Source organism: Drosophila teissieri, unplaced genomic scaffold (assembly GCF_016746235.2).
Source record: "Drosophila teissieri strain GT53w unplaced genomic scaffold, Prin_Dtei_1.1 Segkk125_quiver_pilon_scaf, whole genome shotgun sequence".
Classification (NCBI taxonomy): domain Eukaryota; kingdom Metazoa; phylum Arthropoda; class Insecta; order Diptera; family Drosophilidae; genus Drosophila; species Drosophila teissieri.
In genome coordinates this window covers 1,101,193-1,125,322 of record NW_025224991.1, presented here as the reverse complement: position 1 = coordinate 1,125,322, position 24,130 = coordinate 1,101,193, and the positions used below count along the sequence as shown (strand labels likewise).

The window sequence follows — 24,130 nt, the reverse complement described above, 5'->3', positions numbered from 1 at the left end:
AGCGTAGATACGTAATTCGGACCCTTAAGTCAGCGTAGATACGTAATTTGGACCCTTAAGTCAGCACAGAGAATTATACGGACCCTTAAGTCAGCGTAGATACGTAATTCGGACCCTTAAGTCAGCACAGAGAATTATACGGACCCTTAAGTCAGCGTAGATACGTAATTCGGACCCTTAAGTCAGCGTAGATACGTAATTTGGACCCTTAAGTCAGCACAGAGAATTATACGGACCCTTAAGTCAGCGTAGATACGTAATTCGGACCCTTAAGTCAGCACAGAGAATTATACGGACCCTTAAGTCAGCGTAGATACGTAATTCGGACCCTTAAGTCAGCACAGAGAATTATACGGACCCTTAAGTCAGCGTAGATACGTAATTCGGACCCTTAAGTCAGCACAGAGAATTATACGGACCCTTAAGTCAGCGTAGATACGTAATTCGGACCCTTAAGTCAGCACAGAGAATTATACGTAGGGGGTTGATCTTACTCTCCAATAGTTACCACTCGTCGATCCTGTCCTGATCCTGCTGCTTTCCCGCTCGCTGGTGACTTCCACCTTGGTCGACTCCGACCACTGACTGCCTATTCTGAGGCCAGCCGCCCGCTTTATATAGCCCGTGGCTTAGTGTGCCCGTATGTCCGTATGCTCGAATTGCCCGACTTAGTGTGGCCGGGTTTCGGGATTAGTGTGCCCCTCTAGTTATTTGGGCGCGCTTGCGCGCCTTGTTTGAATCTGGCCTTGTTTATGATTATGTTATGGTTTTATCTTTTATGTATTATGCCTTATTTATTATGTTTTATTTATTATGTCTCATGTATTCGGTATTATTTATTATTTATTATGTATTATTTATTATGACTTGTTTATTATGAATTATTTATTATGAATTATGTTATTGTATTGAATTATTTAGTATGTATTATGAAGTATTTATTATGTTTTATTTATTGTTTGTTATTTATTATTATTATTATTATTTATTATTGTGCGCGGCCGCGTCACACGTTGTCCGTGATTATGACCTTTGGCACTCCGTACCTGGCCACTATCCGCTCTCGCACGGCCTTTCGTAGCGTCTCGGTGGTCGCCCTACGCATCGGAACGATCTCGCTCCACTTGGAGAACCTGTCCACCAGGACCAGCAGCATCGAATTGCCGTGCTTTGACCTCGGCAAGGGGCCCACAAAGTCCGCACATACGGTGGCCCACGGTTCTTCCGGCACCTGTGTCAGCATTTTCCCGGCTGCTTGCAGTTGGTTGGGCTTGTATCTCATGCAGCTCTCGCAGTTCCTCACGTATTTCCTGACGTCTCGGTGCATTCCTGGCCAGTGGTACCTGGCTGCCACCCTCGCCATAGTCTTCCGACTTCCCAGGTGTCCCGCCGTCGGCATGTCGTGGTCATGACGCGCTGTCTCTCCTTGGTTGGTACACACAGCTTCCATGACACCACATCCTCGTGTCCTGCCCGGTGCGGAATGTGCCTATACAATTGGCCGGCCTCCTCCAGGTAGTCCGGGTACTTTTAGGGCTCCTGCTTCATTTTCCTCCGCATCCCATCTATCCACTTGCACTCCTGCTGTTCGTCCGGTTGCCCTTCTTCCTTCGCCGTTATCCTGCGGCTCGTTTCCTGCAGCGGCTGCCTCGATAGGGCGTCCGCGACGATGTTCAGCTGGCCCTTTCTGTACGAAATCTCGAAGTCGTATTGTTGGAGCTCCAATGCCCATCTCGCGATCCTTCCGGACGGGCTCTCGATGCTGTTCAGCCACTTCAGGGCCATGTGATCCGTTATCACTTTGAAATGGTAGCCCTCCAGGTATGGTCTTAATTTCCTGACAGCCCACACTATTGCTAAACACTCCTTCTCTGTTGCAGAATAATTTTCCTCCGCTCCGTTCAGCGCTCTGCTGGAGTAGGATATCACCCGCTCGCCTTGCTCGGAGTGCTGTGTGAGGATAGCGCCCAGCCCGTAGTCGCTGGCGTCCGTCTGTAGCACGAACGTCCGTGTGAAGTCGGGGCATGCCAGGATCGGGTCGGCGACCAACCTAGTTCTGACGGCCTCGAATGCTTCTTGGTGGGCGTCAGTCCATTCCCATTTTGCTTGTTTCTTTAGGAGTGCGTTCAGTGGTTGTACCAACGTTGCAAAATCCGGTACAAAACGTCTGTACCACGACGCCACTCCTAGATACTGTCGCAGCTCCTTAACGTTTCCCGGGGGATTTAGCTGAGCTATTGCCGCTACCTTCTTCGGATCCGTTCCGATGCCCTGATCCGTCACCCGGTGGCCCAGGTATTGTAGCTCCTTTCGAAAGAACTTGCACTTATCTGCGTTAACTTTCAGGTTTGCCGCCCTCAGCCTCCGGAACACCTCTTTCAGGTTACGCTTGTGCTCTTGTAGTGTCCGTCCGATCACAATTATGTCGTCCTGGTACGCAAATGCGTGTGGCATCATCTCTGGTCCTATCACCTGGTCCAACGTTGGAACGTTGCCGATGCGGAGTGCAGTCCGAACGGCATTACTTTCCATTGGAACAGGCCCTTTCCCGGCACCGTAAATGCCGTATATTGCCGACTTGCTGCTGCCAACGGAATCTGCCAGTACCCGTCCTTCAAATCCAGACTGCTTATGTATTTCGCCTCCCTTAGTTGATCCAGAATGTAGTTGATCATTGGCATCGGGTACGCATCCTTCACGGACTTTGCGTTTATTTGGCGGAAATCCACACACAAACGCCACTGACCCGTCTTCTTTTTCACCATCACTATGGGAGAGCTGTACGGGCTCCTAGACGGCTCGATGCACCCCTTTTGTAGCAACTCGTCGACCTTGGCGTTGATCTCCACCTGCATCTTCGGGTTCTTCGGGTAGTAGCGCTGTTTGACCGGTTGATCGTCTTTCATCGTGATTCTGTGCACCGCCACCGTTGACGTCCCTTGGACTCTTCCCAATTCTGCTAGCTCTGCCTTCAGGAAACCGTCTATATCTTCCTCCGCAAAGTCGGTCGTCCTTTCCACGACAGCCACTGACAGCTTCTCGCGTGCATTGCTTCGCACCAGCTGTCCCGCCGGTATCGTTGCGCTCAGACCCGCGCATGCTATCCTGGCTCCAACTTTCGTTAGGTAATCCCATCCCAGTACTAGAGCGTCGATGATGTTGTGGAGGATTAGCAGTTGCATTCTTACGGTCCTCTCTCCCAGTCCTACGTCTACTTCGAGCAGCGATGTGACCTCCTCGAACCGTTCATCAGCCATCCGCACCTCTCTTCTCGTGGCTACGACCTCTCCCACTGCCCGCAACCTGTCCGCCAACTCTTCGCTAATAAAGCTTGCTGTGGCTCCGGTGTCCATCGTGGCCTTAACTTCCATTCCGTCTATGAGCACTGTGGCGGACAGTTGCCTTTCTTCCGCCTTCAGCTTGCCCATTAATTTTGAGGGGCAGCACCTTGCGCACCCTGGTTGCCCCTCTGAGGCTGGGTTCGCGTGGCGTTTCCCGATCTTGGGCAGCATTCTGCGGTCTTCCGGCCGATTCGCCCGCACGACCAGCAAAATGTGATCGGTTGGTTCCGACATTCCCGCATCCAGTGCTCCTGGCTTCCGCACCTATGGCAGGCTTGCGCTGGGTTTAGCACAAACCCCCGCCGCGCCGGGTCTGGTCCTCGCCCGTTCGTCTCGTGCCTCGACGGTCCTGTGGGCTCCTCTTGGCACCTTCTGCACACCGTGTGCTGTTCCCCTCTTTGGAAATCCCGCTGGTGGCGGGCTCTTTGGGTCCGCTCTGAGTCGAACCGCTCCCTCTGGGAGTCCAGTTCCTCGAATTCGTCGGCCAGGACCACCAGAGCATCCAGGTTTCGGCACTCGTACGGGCGGACAAACATCCGTAGAGCCGGAGTGCTGTTCTCCCTTATCCTCTCCAGGATCTCTCTTTGGGACATCCCCAAGGGCCGCATTAGGGTCTGCATGTCCACCATGTAATCTTTGAAGCATTCGCCATGCCGCTGCTTCCTCTGCCTGACCTGCTTCGTCATGAAGCCTCTGGGCAGGAAGAATTCCTGGAAGCTATGGATGAACTCTGCCCATGTCTCCCAGAATCTGTTGTTGGCGATGAACCACTTTAGGGCCCTGCCCTTCAGCAGTTCCGGCATCGCTCGTGGGATTTGGTTGATATCCAGGCCGTACGTCATTGCTGACCACTCCACCTGTTCCAGGAACTCCAATGGCTTGTCGTGACCGTCGTACCGGAAGCTCCACTTCCGCACCTGTTTCGCCACCTTTGCGTAATCCGGAGGGGCTACCCTTGCGATGTCTCGCCGATCGCGGCTGGGCTCCCTCCTCTCCCTTCTCTCGCGGCTGCTTTCCCGCCGTTCACTCCCGGTTTCCTGCCTTTCGGGTCTGCTCCCGCTGGCCTCCATCATGCTGTGGACATCGAGGCTCCCCACCAGGCCTTCCACACCGGTGACTTTGATTTCCGGGGCCGGTCTTCTTGCGTACTCCCTTTCCAACGCCTCCAGTATGGCGACTGTTTCGGGCTCGTCTGTGGTCTGCTGGATAAATTCGGACAGCGTCCTCCGCATATCCTCGACCAACCCTTCGAGCTTAATGCCTAGGGCGCTCGCTATTGCGGGAAAGTCATCCCTCTTCAGGCTGTATAGCCACGATTTCCCCATCTTCTCCTCCGTTCTTTTTGATCAGGACAATCACGGTTGGGCGCCAGATGTAACGATCTGTTTTTCTTATTTCGGCTCGCTACGAAATGCAACGGCTAGCTCAGAGATTTTGTTTGTTCGTCCCACCAAATTTATGATTTGTGTGATTGCCCGACCAAGAAGAAGACAGATTCTCAGATTTAAACCCCTTTTATTTAGCGTCACTTGCTGAACAGGATTCGGTGATTCTCGCCGCTGGATGCACGTCGTTGCTCCCTCGTCGTCCTTCCGTCGTACGCCTGCGTCGCTGCCGACGGGGATCCGTACCGGCTCGCCTGGGGCTTAGGATGTTATGGGGCAGGGTGTATCATCCGCGAGTTAAGCTAGCGCTCCACTCCGAACCACCGTGCGACCACTGACTCCACCGTCCCTTCCTGCGTGTGCCAGGCACTTGTTGCCCTCGCCGAAGGATAACCTGCGGGCTCGACCGGGGCTTAGGATGTTATGGGGCAGGGTGTATCGTCCGCGAGTTAAGCTAGCGCTTCCCTCCGAACCACCGTTGCGACCACTGACTCCACCGTCCCTTTCTGACCACGCTAGGTCCTTGTGTTTGCTCGTCCTTCGCTGATCTTCACGTGCGGCGATCCACTCTGGATGCCCGCTTGACGCACTTGTGTTCCCGTCGTTTCACTGTCACTCGGTATCGACTCTTCGCGTAATCCTTAGCTTTCCGTATGGCTGTATGGCCCTTCGCGTACTTCTTCTCGACTGTATGGCTGTATGGCCCTCGCGTACTTCTTCTTGACTGTCTGGCTGTAAGGCCCTCGCGTACTTCTTCTTGACTGTCCCGAGCTGCGCCGGCGCCGTCCCTTATATCGGCTGCGGGAATCCCGTTATTTCCCCTTTTGCACACGGCTCGCTCGGGTCCAAGGTCCAAACATGTCCCGTTAGTTCACGGTGCGTCCTCTTTGTGCCTGTCCAAAGTCCGCACCGTTACCGTATGACCTCTACGCCCTTGGCGGGTTCGAGTCCAAGGTCCAGCGCGGTACCGTTAATTCACGGTCTCTCCGCTTTGCCGGGGTCCAAGGTCCATTATTCACCGTTCGACCTGACCGCCCTTGGCTCCTCTCGCATTCCAGCCGTCTTCGCTGTTGCTACGCCGATCTCCTGCACCCGGATTTGTGGGGAGTTTTAAGATTCCTCACAGTACGTTGTCGTTTGTCCTCCTGTGGAACAGGGGGAATGGGGTTTCCTGGTCATTTACCCATTTCGAAGTTCCGTGGTCTGTTCATATAGTTCTTGTGCGGATGCTGGGGTCCACGTCCATAGGCTCAGGACGGGGCAGCGGTTTTATTGCCGTGGGGCGATTCGGTGAGAAAGTTGGGTTTAATGTGAATGGCTGTCTTGCGTATAGTTGCTATGCGTATGGTTGTTGTAAGTACGGTTGTTGTATTGGTGCCTGGTTGCTAAAGAATGTCATGTTGTGCATTGGTCTGACATATTGTCGAGCAATTGGTGCTCTTTGAGGCATGTTTTGAAATGCTCGGGGAGTCGTATTATTTAAGTATTGAGTTCTAGGCATTGGTATTGGTTTTTGGTTTGGTCGGAAGACCGTAGATTGAATTTCGCCTGTAGCATAGTTTGATCGATTTGTTTGGTTTTCGATTTTCAAACATAGATGCAAAGCTTGGGGTAGATCTTCAGGCTCTTTCATTCCCAGAAGGCGAGAAAGGTTTCCTCTCAATCCACGAATGAAAGTGTCTAGAGCTTTATCTCTGTAAAGCTTAGTCATCATTTGTTCTGACTAGCGACATAATTCCATACAACCAACTTTATTCAGTAGTAAGGACAGGTGACGATAAACTACTTGAAGGAATTCCTCTACTGTTTGATTGACACCCTGAGTAATGGTTGTCAATTGGTACTCTAATGTACTCAAATCGCGCTTATCTGCGTAATGCATTGTTAAGCACTTTGCAATAGCATTCCAGTCTAGTGGCACTTTATAGGATTCTAAGTCTGTGTCGGCAATCCAACAATTTAGTTTCTTATGGTATGTATTATACCGAAATATTTAGCAGTGCCTTGTAGTGCCGCGTAGTTCTCTATGATTCTATCTACGCCCTTTTTCCATGAACTAAATTCTCCGCGGTCGCCTGAGAACTCTCGGATGCTTTTAACTACATCCGGTATTTTATCTAAATCCTTAAGATTTCCCCGATGTTGAGGCTAAATTATTTGGTTTGGTACATCTAAGAAATTACTATTCGGGTTATTTTGTTGTCTGATTAATTGGGGAACCTGAGAAGCGATGGCTTCTGAAACTATTCTGTCAATGTGAGCGTTATGTTCTTATTGGTTCATATTGACTCTGTTTTGTTCTATCTGGTTTGCTGGAAGAATTGGGGGTCTAAGTAAGTTATTAGGATTTGCCATTAACGGTCAAGGAAATTTAAAAATTTTAGAATAACTTTCACCAGTGAAAGTGATTCAACGAAATTTTGAAATATTTTGGACGAAGAGGAAAGTTTTTATATGTTTGAAAACCAGTAGCTGGTTTCTTACTCCTACTTTGGAGGGTCCTCGTAGGGAATCGCAAAGTTGGAAATTGTTATACTACAGTATTCTGTAGTCAATTAATCGTGTATATTTTTACAGTGTGTTATTTACTTTGGTTGATCACTTCACTTGCACTTTCTTATGCCAATATGTTTTATCTTTTTTAAATTTGCTTAACTTGTATTGTTAATTTTCTAGTTTTTCTTTTAAGTTTTGTTTGATTTGAATTGTTAACTTTCTAATTTTCTTTTACGTTTTTGATTGTGAGTTTTCTTTAAATATTCCTTAAAACTATCTTACAAGTAGGTTATTGTTGCCATCCTTCCCGATCGTCTTTATTTGGTCCGGTTTGCTGTATCTACTGAGGATCCAGGTGCGATACTTCCTTCGGAAGGTTCCGTGGGGACGGGCCTTGCACGGCGTTGGTCTTTGTAGGCGATGAGTTGCCTTTACGTTGCTTTTAGGGCCACCACTGTGGATGGGAGTCTTCCCTTTTATTTAACGGAACACGGTTATTCGCGACTTACACTTTTTGTTTTTCGTCACGACGCGAGCGTAGAGGCTTTTTGCTCTTTTATTCGCGAACACTTATAGGCTTTTTGCTCTGTTATGTTATAAACCGGTCCCTGTTCGGGCGCCAGTTAATTTATTTGTTTATGAATGAGATAAAAAATAAATTTACAATTTTATTTTTTTCACCTTTATTGATCGAATGCAAAAATTAGACTAAATTAAAGTTCTACTCTAGCTCCCTAATCTGGCCTTTTGTAAATCAGAATTTGCAGGAGCGGTGGCAGCGATGGTGGCAGCGCTGGTGCAGCGACGGTGGCAGCGACGAATCAAAGTTTGATAACAGTGTGTCAGTTGTGCAGTCGGCTGTAATTGGTTAATTGCAGTTCTGCTGATGAATTCTTAATAAATTTGGCTTTTTCCTATTGTCGTCAATATTTCGCATGAATTGCATGTGCCCGTGTGACCTGCTTATTCATTTCCTGTTGTGGCTGATATTTATTAGGAATTGCAGGTGCCCGTGTGAACTGTTTTGCAACTGCAGTTCAATGCTCTGTTAATATTGCTTGTGTTATGATTTGGTTTACTTTTTGTTGGCGCGTGCAGGAAATAATGCAGACGCTGACCTAAGCTTTACTTTATACGCTTTTGGAAAAGCGTGTTGTTAACTTACACAACTATTTTCATTAAAGCTTGATCATTCTGAGTTGTACCACCTACTTATTCTATCGTTTTAATTATCCGCATAGAAAATCATCTGTACATATAAATATAAGAAAATTCATATGTACATAGATATGTATATAGATACACATCGTTACCTCCCACCGCACAATGGCGCAAAAGATACAGATACGATACAAAAATCAAATTTTTGATGACAACGGATGGGGCATGGGATATCGCATTCGACAGGTAATAGTTCAAAGGGGTTGGTCTCTATGGAAAGGGTCATCAAATCTCTGTAAAACCAAGGTAGAATAAATTTATAATTTTCTTTGCACTAATTTTCACATATTTTTCAACTTTGATGGAGAAAATAAATCGATTCCCTACCATTCCCTGGGTTTGGAGTAGAAGGTGTTGTTCTTGAATATGTTCTATGTTCATATTCAAAAGAGACCGGGTCCCCCCACTCCGACCCCGAGTTTCCCAGGCAAAAGATACTTTCAACTCAGCGTAAAAAACGCGCGGCTTAGTGCGAATTCTGCAGCAAGCGCAGTCGCTGCGCAGTACGAAATTGTATGGCGGGCATACATTTTTCCTGTATTGGCGGCTTGTTTTTTCTTTTTTCGAATCTAGGGTAGAAAAATCTCCCTTTTAATGATTAACATTGAACATTTTACTAAGTATATAATATATATGTATAACGTTGAAATGGATTCACAACTAATAAAATTAGGAATATTTAATCCAAAACGGCAACCTTGGTAACGTTAACTAAAAAAATTTAGTGGACATATGTAAGAACTGTTGCCTGGTATAACACCGCGACTTACGAAATCTCTTTATGTCTCACATTCCCACAAACACAATTGAACAGTCCACTTTCTTATCAGGCTTTACGCCGACAATAATGGACAAATTATTAATGAAAACATAAAAAACAAATTTGTTTTAATACAATTATTTAAATTTAAAGTTATTTAAATTAAGAAACAAATAATATTATCAGACTATTGCATAGCTAGTGTAATCACGAAACACCAACTTCAACTTTACACAAGTATCGTAAACAGAACTTATAATATCATTATTAATAAATAATATTTAACAATTATCAAACCCAATATTTACCGAGCATAACGTAACAAAAGCTGATCCAATGCCACATATAGAAATATTTTAATAATCCTCTTTTTTGTAGTAGTTATAATTTCCATATTTTACCTTTATATGAATATAAAACAGAAACTATTTGTCGTCTTAAAATTTGTATACCCGTTACTCGTAGAGTAAAAGGGCGTGGCAAAAAGTTTTTTGGCAAAAGGAAAGAAATTTACGAGACTAATACAAAAATAAAAAAAATATCAAAACATTTTTCAAAACTGTGGGCGTGGCTGTTTTAGGCGGTTTGTGGGCGTTAGAGTGGGCGTGGCAACATGAATCGACAAACTTCCGCTGCTTCTATGTCTCTGGAGTCTGCATGCTGAATCTCAACTTTTTAGCTTTTATAGTTCCTGTGATGTCGACGTTCATACGGACGGACAGACGGACATGGCCAGATCGACTCGGCTATTGAGTGGGCGTAGCAAAAAGTTGTTCTACATATCAATAGAAATAGAAAACACACTAATAAAAAAATGAAAAAATATCAAAACATTTTTCAAAAGTGGGGACGTGGCAGTTATTCATTCTTGTATTAGTCTTGTAAATCTTTCTGTCACGCCCATTTTAACGCCCAAACACGGCCCAAAACTCCACGCATTTCTAACGATATTCCATAAAGTGTTTACATTTCTCGTTCGCAATGCCACTAGCTGAGTAACGGGTATCTGATAGTCGAGGACCCAACTATAGCATTTTGTCTTGTCATAAATAAAACAGAGCGGCTGGACTATTATATTTACCTCAACTGTATAGTCCTACTATATTAAGTATGCCAGTATACATGCTTTGTAGATTAACGTTGCCTTCATTTACATGAGCACCCTATTTATACAATTCAGCGCCTTTAATTACCTTAAAGTGTTTGTGGTCAAAGTACTTACCATTTTTGTGGAATTGATAATAGAACAGAAGTTCATGTAGTATGTATAAAAGAGCGCCCATTAATTTTAGAAGCCTAGTTGCAAATTGTTTCGCAATTCGTCTATACGTTTTTATTTATTTTATTCAGAGAGAGCTAAAGATTTTACCAACCAAGTTAAAATATAAAAAATACTATTGATTTAAAAGAATAAATCAAAAATTGTTAATAAAAATGGAGTCATCAAAAAATAAGAAATATTCTAGATCGTTTCCTGATAGTGACGGTGACGATATAGTAATATCTGGAATGGCAGGAAAATTTCCCAACTGCCGCAACATAACAGAATACCAATATAAACTTTATAACAAGGTAAATATCAAAAATGTAAAAAACGTACATAAGGATTTGCACAAAACTGCATTTAAAAAACGAAAGTAAACCAAATTATCGACTATGACCTAATAATTAAGATAGTTATATAAGTACATTTGTGTGAAAAACCATGTTTGTTTCTTGACTACTTAGGTATGGGTCCATGTAGTAGGATGTGTTTTTTTGCAAATAACTTGCTTACAATAAGACAGACAAACAGTCGGACAGATAGTCGAATATGATAGATCGATAATAAAGTATTATTTCTATATCCGCTACTGATGTTGGCGTTACTGTGGTCCTGGCCAACAAATAATAATATAAAAATTATGAAGATACATATACATATACATTTTGGCATATCGATAGAAATTTTCAAATGATAAAATAAATTAAAACATTTTTCAAAAGGGTGGGCGTAAAATTTTCTTGAATTTTGTGGACGTTTGATTGGGCGTGGCAGCAAACTTGCGCTGAATCTCCAATTTTAAATATGTTTTGATTTTGTCTGGCATATTTCTATAAATATGTTAAGACCATTGTATTTAATTAGCTGTATTTGATGTTTTTTGAAAATAAACCTAGTTAATGGAAGATAATTTCGTTGATCATCAACTTTTCTTATTCGGTATAAAACAGTTCTTCCTTAAATATGTTATTTTTGTAAGGGTATACATATGTATATAAACTTCTTCTTACCAAAGCTAGCGTGCTATTTTGTTTTATTTTTTTCTTACTTTCTATTTGTTTTTGTCAAAATTTTCGCAACGCAACACATCAAGACCACATTTTTTTAAATTTTGTGATTTCTACCTTTTTTTTTTAGTTTTTTGACAATGTTTATCGATATACAAAACAAATGGTGATACTACATCGCACTCTTACTAGCATAGTAACGGATATAGGGTGCTTTTTTGCTTTAATTAGTCTCCGACTGTTCCTAAGGTTCCGATTTTTATAAAACTAAAACGCAAATGTATATTAAGTAAAAGAAAAACTTATGATGATATACGTTTGTACGTGCATCAAATATTAAAAATCTTTCGGGTGTTAGCTAAAAAGGCTGTGTTCAGTAAAATCAAATTATTGAAATTTGAAAGCTGGAATCGTTCATTTTTGCCCACCAATTAGTTTTTGTTCCCACGTCCACTTTTAAAGATGAATTTTGAAATATTTTCGAAAGTCAAAAACTTTACTATTTTGATGTTGTTGTTTATTTTTTATTCGCAATAACATTGTTAGCCCGCTTTTATGTTAGAAAATATAAACCAATAATGATTTAAATAATAGCCCATATCTCAAATCCTTAAAAAATTTTTTTTTAAATTGTATTATACCCGTTACTCGTAGAGTAAAAGAATATACTAGATTCGTTGAAAAGTATGTATTAGTTTTGTAAATTTCTATCGAGTTGCATATTTTTGTATTAGTCTTGTAAATTTCTATCGATTTGCCAAAAAACTTTTTGCCACGCCCACTCTAACGCCCACAAACCACCAAAAACTGTCAGTATGGAAATTTCTCCTTTGTACTTCCACTAGCTGAGTAACGGGTATCAGGAGTCAGGGCGTTTTGATTATATTATTTGGCTTGACAATTTTTGTTGATATGAAAACAAACTTAAATTTCCCCCCTGGAGTAAGCTGTGTAACGGATATCTGAAAGTAAAGGAAATCAAGTATAGCGTTTTATACATGACAATTATCTAAAAGTTTTATTTTATTGTTCGGGGAGGATGGAGTTTTACTTGTAAGAACCAGGTGGCATTTGCATATAATACTATTTGCAGCGAAGAAAGATGTAATGGTGGGAAATCATATCCTACAAAGGCACGTGTGATTTACAATTATGTAATCAGAGCTTTTATATCAGCGCTCAATGATTTTGATAAAACACGGAAGCGGACCTTAACCACTATTTTAACCATGCAAACACATCCAATTTATCTTCGAAGCTGGTCCCACATCAACGATTTAAGCGTAAAGAAGCTAAACTTTAGTCATAACATGCTATTATTCTAACATAAATAACCTTATAATTATGTAATTGTTCTAAAGAAATTTAAAAACAAGAGAGAACGCTATAGTCGACTCAGCTAGTGGAAGTGCGCGGGAGAGTCTTCAACACTGACAGTTTTGGCGGTTTGTGGGCGTTAAAGTGGGCGTGGCAAAAAGTTTTTTGGCAAATCGATAGAACATTACAAGACTAATATAAAAATGAAAAAATATAAAAATATTTTTCAAAAGTGTGGGCGTGGCAGCTTTGGGCGGTTTGTGGGCGTTAGAGTGGGCGTGGCGAAAAGTTTTTTGGCAAATCGATAGAAATTTACGAGACTAACACAAAAATGAAAAAATATCAAAACATTTTTCAAAAGTGTGGGCGAGGCAGTTTTAGGCGGTTTGTGGGCGTTAGAGTGGGCGTGGCAACGAATCGACAAACTTGCGTATGAACGTCGTGATCTCAGGAACTATAAAAGCTAGAAAGTTTAGATTCAGCATGAGGACTCCAGAGACATAGAATCAGCGCAAGTTTGACGATTCATGTTGCCACGCCCACTCTAACGCCCAAAACTGCCACGCCCACACTTTTGAAAAATGTTTTGATATTTTTTCATTTTTGTATTATTTCTATCGATTTGCAAAAAACCTTTTTGCCACGCCCACTCTAACGCCCACAAATCGCCAAAAACATTCAGTGTTAAAAACTCTCCTTCGCACTTCAAATAGCTGAGTAACGGGTATGAGATAGTCGGGGAACTCGACTATAGCGTTCTCTCTTGTTATTTCCTAAATTATCTGATAGTCGAGTAACTATACTGTTAAGTTCTGTTTTTTTTCGAATTTACCTCCAGCTCGAAGCTTTTGGGATCCTTATTGTAAAGACGATATTTAATTGTTCCTAGAAGATTGCAAGTCTCGACTCCTAGGCGCTCCAAGTTTTCATAATGGTGTTTAGCATTCGCATTCTTGCCCTTAAATCGTCTCGTCATCGAATCTAATTCACGCTCGCCAATTGCTGAGAGCACCCACCAAGAACCCATATATTTTATTATTATTTTATGAATTTTGCTGGGTACCTCCACTTAATAATTCCACTTGTTTGCTGCAAAACCGAAGGTTCGACTGGTTTCAGCGTTGTTTTTTTTTGGGTTCGTTTGTCCGCCTTATTACAAAGGCTGCCCTTTTCTAATGTAGTCCTATAAGATAAGACTACTTTTAAGCCCAGTTCAGTGACTTTAAGGAAAATATTTAAGGTAGCAATGCGGCTGCCGAGCAGTTCGGCAAGTTCAAGCTAATAACTCATATTAAGCCCAAGAAAATAAATTTGAATATTTAAATATTAATAAAAAAATTGTTTAATATTCTAGATTGACATGGTTGACGATGATGAACGCCGATGGCGTCATTTTAATCCGGAGATACCAAAAAGATCTGGGAAAATTAGTAATCTTGAAAAGTTTGATGCAACCTTTTTTGGAGTTCATTTTAAGCAAGCACACACAATGGATCCGCAAACACGTATTCTTATTGAGACAGCTTATGAGGCTGTTATCGATTCTGGAGTTAATCCTAAAAGTCTACGTGGATCAAAAACTGGAGTGTACATAGGCTCTTGTATATCTGAATCTGAAAAAACGTGGTTTTATGAAAAGGTTTCTTCTGGCGGGTTCGGAATAACTGGCTGTAGTCGAGCTATGATGGCTAATAGAATTTCGTATTGCTTAGGACTAGAAGGTCCTTCATTTTTACTTGATACAGCTTGTTCTAGTTCGATGTACGCTTTAGACAATGCATTCAGCGCTATTCGAAATGGTGAAATTGACGCTGCAATTATAGGTGGATCTAATTTACTACTTCACCCATTTGTAACTCTTCAGTTTGCACGGTAAGCCAGAAAATATGGTTTAAAATATTATATTTCTTTATTAATAATTTAGGCTTGGCGTTCTGGCGCCAGATGGGTTTTGTCGTCCCTTTGATAAGAATGCCAGTGGTTACACTCGATCGGAGACCATTAATTGCTTATTCTTACAAAAAAAAAAAGATGCTAAGCGAGTTTATGCAAGCGTTGTTTATTCTAAAACCAACTGTGATGGATACAAGCCAGAGGGTATCACATATCCGTCAGGTATTGTGCAAGAGAAGCTGCTAGAACAGTTTTACAAGGATATAGACCATAAACCGTGTGACTTGGGCTACTTGGAAGCTCACAGTACAGGCACAGTAGTCGGTGATCCAGAAGAATGCAAAGCAATTGATAATGTTTTATGTAGTCAACGGGAAGAGCCATTATTAGTTGGCTCTGTGAAGTCAAATGTTGGTCATTCCGAAGCCGCTTCTGGAATCTGCTCCTTGGTAAAAGCTTGCTTTGCTTTTGAAACTGGCTTAATTGCTCCAAATATAAACTTTACGGAGGTAAAACAAGTTATTGCACCCTTAGCAGAGGGTAGGTTGACTGTAGTAAAAGACGTAACACCTCTACCAAAACCCTATATTGGGATAAACTCCTTCGGGTTTGGCGGAGCTAATGCACATGCACTATTAAAAGGTTATCCAAAGTCGAAAAATAATTTTGGAATACCTTCAGATGATGTGCCGCGGCTACTCACATGGGCAGGAAGGACAGAGGAAGCTGTTCAAGAGATTTTTAATGCAGTAGAAAAACATCCGCTGGATGCTGAGTTCGTTGGATTGCTTCAAAATATACAAGAGGAAGATGTGTCTGGTATGGTATTCCGTGGGTATGCAATTTTCGCAAAGCAAGGCACTCGACCATGCAAGTCATTGGCAGCAGATGTTCAGCATTACACTGGCCTTCAGCGCCCCATAGTATGGGTTTATAGCGGAATGGGATCACAATGGAACGAAATGGGAGCTTCGTTAATGATAATACCACGCTTCCGGGAATCAATTGAAATTTGTCACCAAACATTATTGCCCAAAGGCCTTGATCTTATACATATATTAACATCCAGTGATCCGGAAATTTACCTTAATATTTTAAATTCGTTCGTGGGAATTGCCGCTGTCCAGATCGGGCTAACAGATGTCTTACGTTCTTTAAACTTCCAGCCAGACTACATTATTGGTCACTCTGTAGGTGAATTAGGGTGCGCATATGCGGATGGTGGCCTGACTGCTCAACAAATGATGTTGGCCGCCTATTATCGAGGAAGAGTTAGCGTGGACCTCGAAAAAATAAGAGGTTCAATGGCAGCAGTAGGTCTAGGCTTTAAAACTGTTCTAAATATGCTGCCTAAGTCCATCGAAACGGCTTGCCATAATGGCCCGGATTCGTGCACAATATCTGGCCCACTTGATGATGTTTCCCAATTTGTAGCTGATTTAAAAACGAAGGGAATCTTTGCAAAGGAAGTGCCTTGCTCAAATATAGCTTATCACTCAAAATATATTTCACATATGGGGCCGCCATTACTTCAATATATGAATAAAATAATCCCACATCCTAAACCTAGAACTAAGAAATGGTTGAGTACTAGTGTCCCTAAAAACGACTGGAATAAGGATCAAGCAAAGTTTTGCTCTGCTGAATATCATACGAATAACCTGTTAAATAGTGTACTTTTTGAGGAAACGTTTTCGTTGTTACCTAAAAATTCATTAACTATAGAAGTAGCGCCTCATGGACTCTTAGGAGCTATTCTTAAAAGGTCAATGCCTAGTGGTGTACATATTCCTCTAACAAACAGGGGTAACCAAAATAATGCGGCATTTTTTTTGTCGGCTCTGGGAAAGTATGTATAAGTTATATTGAATATTGTAACTCAGTATAATTCATTTTGTTTATCTTGTAGAATATATTTAAGTGGAGTTTTACTACCGGTTGCAAACTTATATGAAAGAATACAGTTTCCTGTTTCACGCACAACGCCCAGTATTAGCTCGCTTATTCGCTGGGATCATAGTGAGGACTGGTTCGTAACAAAATACGAGAATATGAAAACGAAGTCCAGCGGAGAACGTGTGTTTTCAGTTAATTTAGCGAGTGACAACGAAGAGTTTTTAAGTGGACATATAATAGATGGTAAAATCCTTGTTCCAGCTACATGCTATCTTCAATATGTTTGGGAAACATTTTCACTTATGTATCATGGGCCGAGCTATATGGATGTACCTGTTGAATTCGAGGATATACGTTTCATGAGAGCTACAAGTATGCCAGTTAATGGTAAAGTGGAGTTAACCGTTATGATTCACTATGGCACTGGCCATTTTGAGGTATTTACAATTTTATTAAATATTAACATTTTATTTATTATACATTAAGAAAATTTTTTAGATAACGGAAATGGGCAGCTCAGTAGTTACCGGTATTATTCGTGAGACTGAAAAACCATCTATTCCAGAGGTGTATAATTACCAAAGTAATTCGAAGTTTCCCATGATTGCCAAGAAAGACTTTTATAAGGAGCTAAAACTGCGTGGCTATCATTACAATGGCGCATTTCAAGCCGTTCATTTGGCCCGTTCAGATGGTTTGTTTGGACAGGTCCAATGGAATTATAATTGGGTTACCTTCATGGATGCAATGCTTCAAATTCAAATATTGGGAACGGATTCACGAAATCTTTTATTACCCACCAAAATTCGGAAACTTAAGATAAATGGAGTGCATCATTTCAATTTAATGACCAAAATGGATCCTGAAAATCGAGTTTTTGATGTTTATGTGGACCCCATGTACGATCGGATCATAGCGGGCGGAATAGAAATTGTCGGGTTACATGCCAGTCTAGTGCAACGACGAAGACCCCCCGGAATTCCAGTTCTTGAGGAATATGTATTTCTCCCGTTTTCTTCTTCATCTATTCTTTCCTTAAGAAATGCTGCCCGTGTTTGCGTTCAAATCGCTATTGAGAATAATCCCACCCTAAAATTAAAATTGGTAGAGGTTGGTACTGATGGGATAAATCTCATGCTAACTGAATTTATTGAAGCAATTCAAGATTTACCTGTTATTACTGGCGATTATATCCTCTTAACATCTCAAAATCTGGAAGATATTGCTGGAGTTCATATTGAAAATAATAGTTTGTCTACTCAAACTAATTGTCATATTGTTTTATTGGGAGGCTATGAAGAAGACGAATTACAAAATAAAATTACGTCTGCTCACAATGTACTAGTCGACAATGGATATATTGTGCTCCGACAAAAGTCTATAAAAAATGTGTCTTGTAAAATATCGGAACATTTTCGTATAATTACAAGAATTCCGATTGATAAAACTGAAGAAAATGTTGTCCTGTTACAAAAAATTTCAAAAAAAATAGCAGTGCAGCCAGTTTTAGTGAAAGTATCTCAATACGATAAAGCATTTGACTGGATTTCAGAGTTGCAGTCTGCAATTACAACAAAAGCCCCAGTGGTTGTGTATTCGTTTAACGAAGTATTGAACGGACTGATTGGTCTGGTAAACTGTTTGCGAAAAGAACCTGATGGTAATTTGATAAGATGCTTTTTTATTGATGATGACTGTGCTCCAGATTTTGACTTGTCTCACCCTTTTTATTCGACTCAGTATTCATTGGGTTTGGCATTTAACATCTATCGCAATGTAAGTCTGATTTTTATATTTGTCATATATATTTTTTCAGTTAACAAATATATTTTTAATAAGGGTTCTTGGGGAAGCTATAGGCATTTGCAATTACTCAAAAATGATAAACCATCGAAGAGACTAGATCACATTTACGGAAACGTCATTCAACGTGGAGATTTGTCGAGCCTGCAATGGCTAAAAGGACCTTTTGATTCAAAAAATTGCCAGATTAAAATAGCTTTCTCTTCCTTAAATTTTCGAGATGTAATGCTAGCAACTGGTCGGTTAGCAGTTGAATTATATGGTTCAAGCCGAATAGATCAAAACTGTGTATTGGGGTTTGAATACTCTGGCATCAATATGTTAACTGGACGTCGAATAATGAGCATGGTCGTTAAAGGTGGTGTAGCTTCCTATGTAGAAAAACCATCAAAACTTATTTGGGATATTCCCGATCACTGGTCATTACAAGAGGCAGCTACAGTGCCAGTGGTGTATATAACTGTATACTATGCATTCTTTATGGCAACCGATATCCGAAAAGGAAAAAGCATTCTTATACATGCTGGTACTGGAGGCATTGGTTTAGCCGCTATCCGAGTAGCATTGGCTTATAACTTGGAAGTATTCACAACATGTAGTACTGCTCAAAAAAAGGAATTCCTATTAAACACCTTTCCGAAACTAAAAGGTAATATTAAAAAATGTTTTAAAATTACATTTTAATAAATATTAGCATATGTTTGAGACTTTTCTAGCTCGAAGATAAGTTTTGGCTTAGACTTAAAAAACCAACCAGCCAAAACCACAAAACCACAACTGATCTTATTAGGAACTAGGAACTCAGGTTTCAAGTGTTGTTTCATGTTTACTCACTTTCATTGCTTTTTTAATCAAGCAAATTCTAAGCCGATACTAGACTCCGGGCTAGGTTAATTGTAATATATAATAGAAATTTTTTTCAAATATTAGGTTCCCATATTGGAAACTCTCGTGATACATCATTCGAGCTTATGGTGCAGCGTGAGACGAATGGAAAAGGGGTAGACTTTGTTTTGAATTCATTATCCGAAGAAAAGCTTCTGGCCTCATTGCGATGTCTTGGAAAGTCTGGACATTTCTTGGAAATTGGAAAATTTGATATGGCCAACGATAACAAGATTGGATTGGGTTGCTTTTTAAAAGAAATTACTTTTCATGCGGTCCTGGCTGATAGCCTTCTTGTGGCTCCTGATGAAGATATTTGGGTAATAGGTTAATTAAAAAACTTAGAAATATACTCCCTCTAATTTATCTCTTGTTTAATAGCATTTAAAAGCCCTTATTGACTTGGACATTTCTAAAGGAATCATTCAACCGTTACCCGTTAAAGTGTTCCCGGCTCATGAAATTGAACAGGCCTTCAGACATTTGATTGGTGGCAAACACATAGGAAAAGTTGTTATTCAAGTTCGTGAAGAGCCCCACGATCCATCAACATTACCTGTCCGCGTTCTTAGCCAAGTTTATTTTAAGCATAATCTTACTTATGTTATTCCTGGTGGCCTAGGAGGTTTTGGAATGGAATTGTCTGATTGGATGGCTCTACGTGGAGCTCGAAAACTTTTGCTGAGCTCTAGCCGTGGAATTACAAAAGATTATCAGTTATTTAGAATTGCGTAAGTCAATTCATAATTTAATTTGTATTTTAATATATATTTAGTGATATTTTCATATTAGGCTTTGGAAAACTTATGGCTGCGAAGTCGCTATAAGTACCGCAGATATAGCATCAAAGAAGGGATGCGCTCAACTACTTTCTGAGGCTACTGGTATGGGCCCAGTGGGAGGAATTTTCAATCTCGCAGTTGCGTTAAAAGATAACACTTTTCCAAACCAAAATGTAAACCAGTTTTTAGAATGCTTTGCACCAAAAGCTATCGCAACAAAATACCTAGACGACCTATCCCGAATTTATTGTCCCGAGCTGGAACATTTCGTAGTTTTTTCCAGCGTGTCTTGTGGTCGGGGAAATGCAGGCCAATCAAATTATGGAATGGCTAATTCAGTTATGGAACGTATAATTGAGCATCGCACCAGAGACGGTTTTCCAGGTAAAGCTATTCAATGGGGTGCAATCGGTGAAGTGGGCTTAGTGGCAGATATGGCAGAGGACAAAATCGACATGGAAATAGGCGGTACCCTACAACAACGAATTTCATCATGTATTCAGGAACTGGACCACTTACTTAGCGCTGATGCATCAATTGTTTCAAGCATGGTGGTCGCTGAAAAACGCACTATGCGGTCTGGACATGAAAGCGTTATTGACGCCGTAATGAATATAATGGGAATACGAGACTTAAAATCAGTTTCTTTAGGTACAACACTTTCAGAAATGGGTATGGACTCTTTAATGGCTGTTGAGATTAAGCAAACTTTAGAACGCGACTTCGAGTTAATTTTGACTCCACAAGATTTACGACTACTGACTTTTCAAAAACTCCAAGAGTTTATTGACGCTAAAGAAAAAGAGAATACAGATGACAAGAAAATGATATTTGCCTCCGAAAATAAGCTATTGGGAATGGAGCTATTAATTCGAAACTTAGGCGATGAAGCGAACTGTGACCAAGTAATTATCCCGCTTAAGACATCTGCAGCTCCCTCAAAACAGAACCTTCAACCAAATATTATTATACCTGGATTGGAGGGTACAGCTGGAGGTGCATGGTACCAATTAGGATCAAGTCTGCAAAGCCGGGCTAGTGTTTTACAGCTCCATCAGTTTGCACATTTGGAAAATCTTAAAGATATGGCACAGCAAAGCTTTGATGTAAATAAGATGTTATATATATAATGTACACCTTATTAATTATTGTCTTATATTTTACAGCAAGTTAAACCCATTTTAAAGCAAACAGAACCCTTTTATATTATTGGATACTCATTTGGAACGTTTATAGCTTTACAGCTTGCTGAGTTGCTCGAAAATTCCGGGTTCCGTGGACATATTATGTTATTAGATGGAGCACCACATTTTTTGAAACGTCTTACTAATTTGCACTTGGGCGAACAATTTTCGGATAACGAGCTTTATGATCTACTTTTTTCTAGTATTGTTAATCAAATATTTCCAGAAGAATCTATGGAATCTATATCCGCAGTCTTTCACCAAGTGGACTGCCTCTCAGAAAAAATGTCGCTGTTTATGGAATATGTTGAAAAGCAAAATATATACAGCAAGAAATACTCTTCGACAATGGTAAAAGCCATGTTCAACAGAGTAAAAATGGCGGCTTCCTTTGATTTAGATGGTATAACCAAAATTAAATCTCCAATTACTTTAGTTCGGCCGGCCGAGGCTTCACTGCAAGATATTGATGAAGACTATTGCATTTCGTTACTGACATCTGGGGCAGTAACACTGAAAGTAATTGAAGGAAATCATACAACTATGTTAGATAATCCAGCGCTATGTCAGATAATTGATGATTTTGATCCAGTACTTCTGGAAGATAAACATTTCGAAGAATATATACGAAATGACAAACCGGTTTCAGTAGTATAAAAAATTATTATAAAACTTTCAGTTGTTCCACTTATTTAAAAATAATTATTTATGTAATTTTCTTATTATGTAACAAATAAATTACATTGATAAACTAGTTCACATTATTTTATTTCTGTCAAGATCACCTACAGATATACTTCCGTAAGTCAAGATGGAAAGTATCACGGTTGGACGTTTTTATTTTTATATTTTGTTAATTTTAATCCCCGCCTATCAGATACCCGTTACACAGGTAGTAAAATGAACTTTGCGAAGTTTGGTAGCGATGCGTGCATGCATAGGTTGCAAAAGCGAAAATTGGATTGATTGCATAACGAACAGCAGAACGCCAAGCCAAAGGTTGTGTCTCCAATGTTAGCAATAAATGAAGAAATAGATTAAGGAGATGCTGGCGCCTGCGAAACCCGAAATACTCCCCGCGTTGGAAGCGTGGCTTTCAACAGCATCTTTAAGGGGTAGCAGATACAGCTTATTCACTGCCCGTTACGTCAATCCTGCCGAGCACAGCAACTCGGCGACTACATCTCTTCGAGAGCGCAACTTCGATCGCTACTGCAGTAAGGTTAAATACTCTTCCTTTTATCGGGACCAGAAAATCTGCCAGCTATCCAAGTGATTGAAGTTTAGCTGGTCACATCTGGCTCGATAAACGATGAAGGCGGGCCACCATTCAAATAATGCGCTGGATTAAAACATTAGGAGCGGCAGGGCTTTCTGAAATTAATATTAAGGGTCGAGAATTAACTACCGCAGATATGTGGCCAAGAAGGGTTCTCAGCTCATCGAAGGTCAAAATGGAAGAGCCCACAGCTTTGCTGTCTTGACTGCAGTTTCCCAAATACCACCAAGGTGAGGTAATTGAGGAGGAATGGAATGCCACTCGATTTCTTCCGCCAGGCAAAAATCCAACACTGCTTTAATGGGGTCGTCGCTGAGGAATAGCCGCCTCAGTTCAAGCAACTCGTTCTCTGTGCCAACAAAGTTAGTTGCATTGTCGGACCAAGTTTGTCGTGGCCTCCTTCTTGTGCATAAGAACCGTTTTAGGCCGTGCAAGAAATAAACTATAGAGATACCTTTAATGAGATCCAAATGTATCGCCTTGGTTTCAAAGCAAATAAAAACACACACGACGTAGCATTTTACAGGAGCCTCAGACTTGTAAAACAATGTTCCCCAGAACTCAATGTCAGTGACTTCAAAGGCACGAGATCCATCGAGACGCTCCTTTGTCAGATCCGCCATTATGTGCTCAATTAGGCAAGGTTTCGTTCGAAAACACCTGACGCACTTGTTTACTGCCCCGTTGACGGGTTTCCTCCCCCAAATAGGCCAATACTAAAACCGAATAATTCTGACAAGAGAGCCCAGTATGTATGTTGCGCTCATGAGCGTGATTTTGAATGGCCATAGTAGCTTTGTGATTCGGTAGCATGATTTGGTGGCGGTCATTGAAATCCAACGAAGAGATCTTTTACCGACCATCTACTCGATGAAGTCTAACTTGGTCAATGAAGGAAAGTGAACTAGACGGTTGTACTACAACTTTGGTCTGCAAGGATGGATTGTCATTCCACAAATGAGTACGCTAAACCAGACGCAGCAACAGAGAAGTCCCACTTTGAACGTCAGTTGCAAAACTAATAAATGTATCCAAATGTGTGTTGCAAAGCAGCATATGAACTCGCATATTTGGAACATGCAACAATATAAGTGTACGGAGATTTGACAACCACTCTTCTATGGAGTTTCATTGGCCAATCAGTTATGGGGCTACTCAGAAAGGGCTGCCCATGGGCCCACAAAGGGAATCGTTAAGGTCGCTAGGAAGAGCTCCTCGAGAAAGAAAATCTGCCAGACTTAAGGCAGTGGGATTTAAGGCAGTGGGATTTAAGGCAGTGATTTAAGGTACTCAGTTTGCTACAAATACCTTGAATCTTGAGGGCTCCTCAAGAAAATCTTTGAATTTGTGATTACGACCAACCCAAGGAGATCGTAGAACCGAGCGGATAAAACTGATCGTCGGCGAGGCCTTCAAGCAACAGATTGGTTGAAAATGAGAACAACAGCTGATCAGACACCGGAACCCTAGCGTGGCTGGTAGATTTGAACACACTTCCTTAGTTAAAAAATTCCTCTGTGCGGACGTCTGCTGCATTATGTTGATGGGTCTTTCTTTCATCAACACAAAAGTCACTGCGAAGAATCTCAGCACCCACTAGAAATGCCACCTCCTCAT

General features: G+C 41.3%; 1 protein-coding gene across 1 annotated transcript; it reads left to right on the top strand.

Annotated features, from left to right (window-relative positions):
* Window positions 1-10,530: 10,530 nt before the first annotated feature.
* Window positions 10,531-21,988, top strand: LOC122625583 (fatty acid synthase). Its single transcript, XM_043805669.1, has 10 exons — window positions 10,531-10,775; window positions 14,146-14,663; window positions 14,716-16,533; window positions 16,594-17,017; window positions 17,079-18,356; window positions 18,420-19,032; window positions 19,314-19,588; window positions 19,650-19,999; window positions 20,061-21,156; window positions 21,217-21,988. The coding sequence occupies exons 1-10, from the start codon at window positions 10,638-10,640 to the stop codon at window positions 21,889-21,891; spliced, it is 7,185 nt and encodes a 2,394-aa protein (XP_043661604.1). The 5' UTR covers window positions 10,531-10,637; the 3' UTR covers window positions 21,892-21,988.
* Window positions 21,989-24,130: the final 2,142 nt, after the last annotated feature.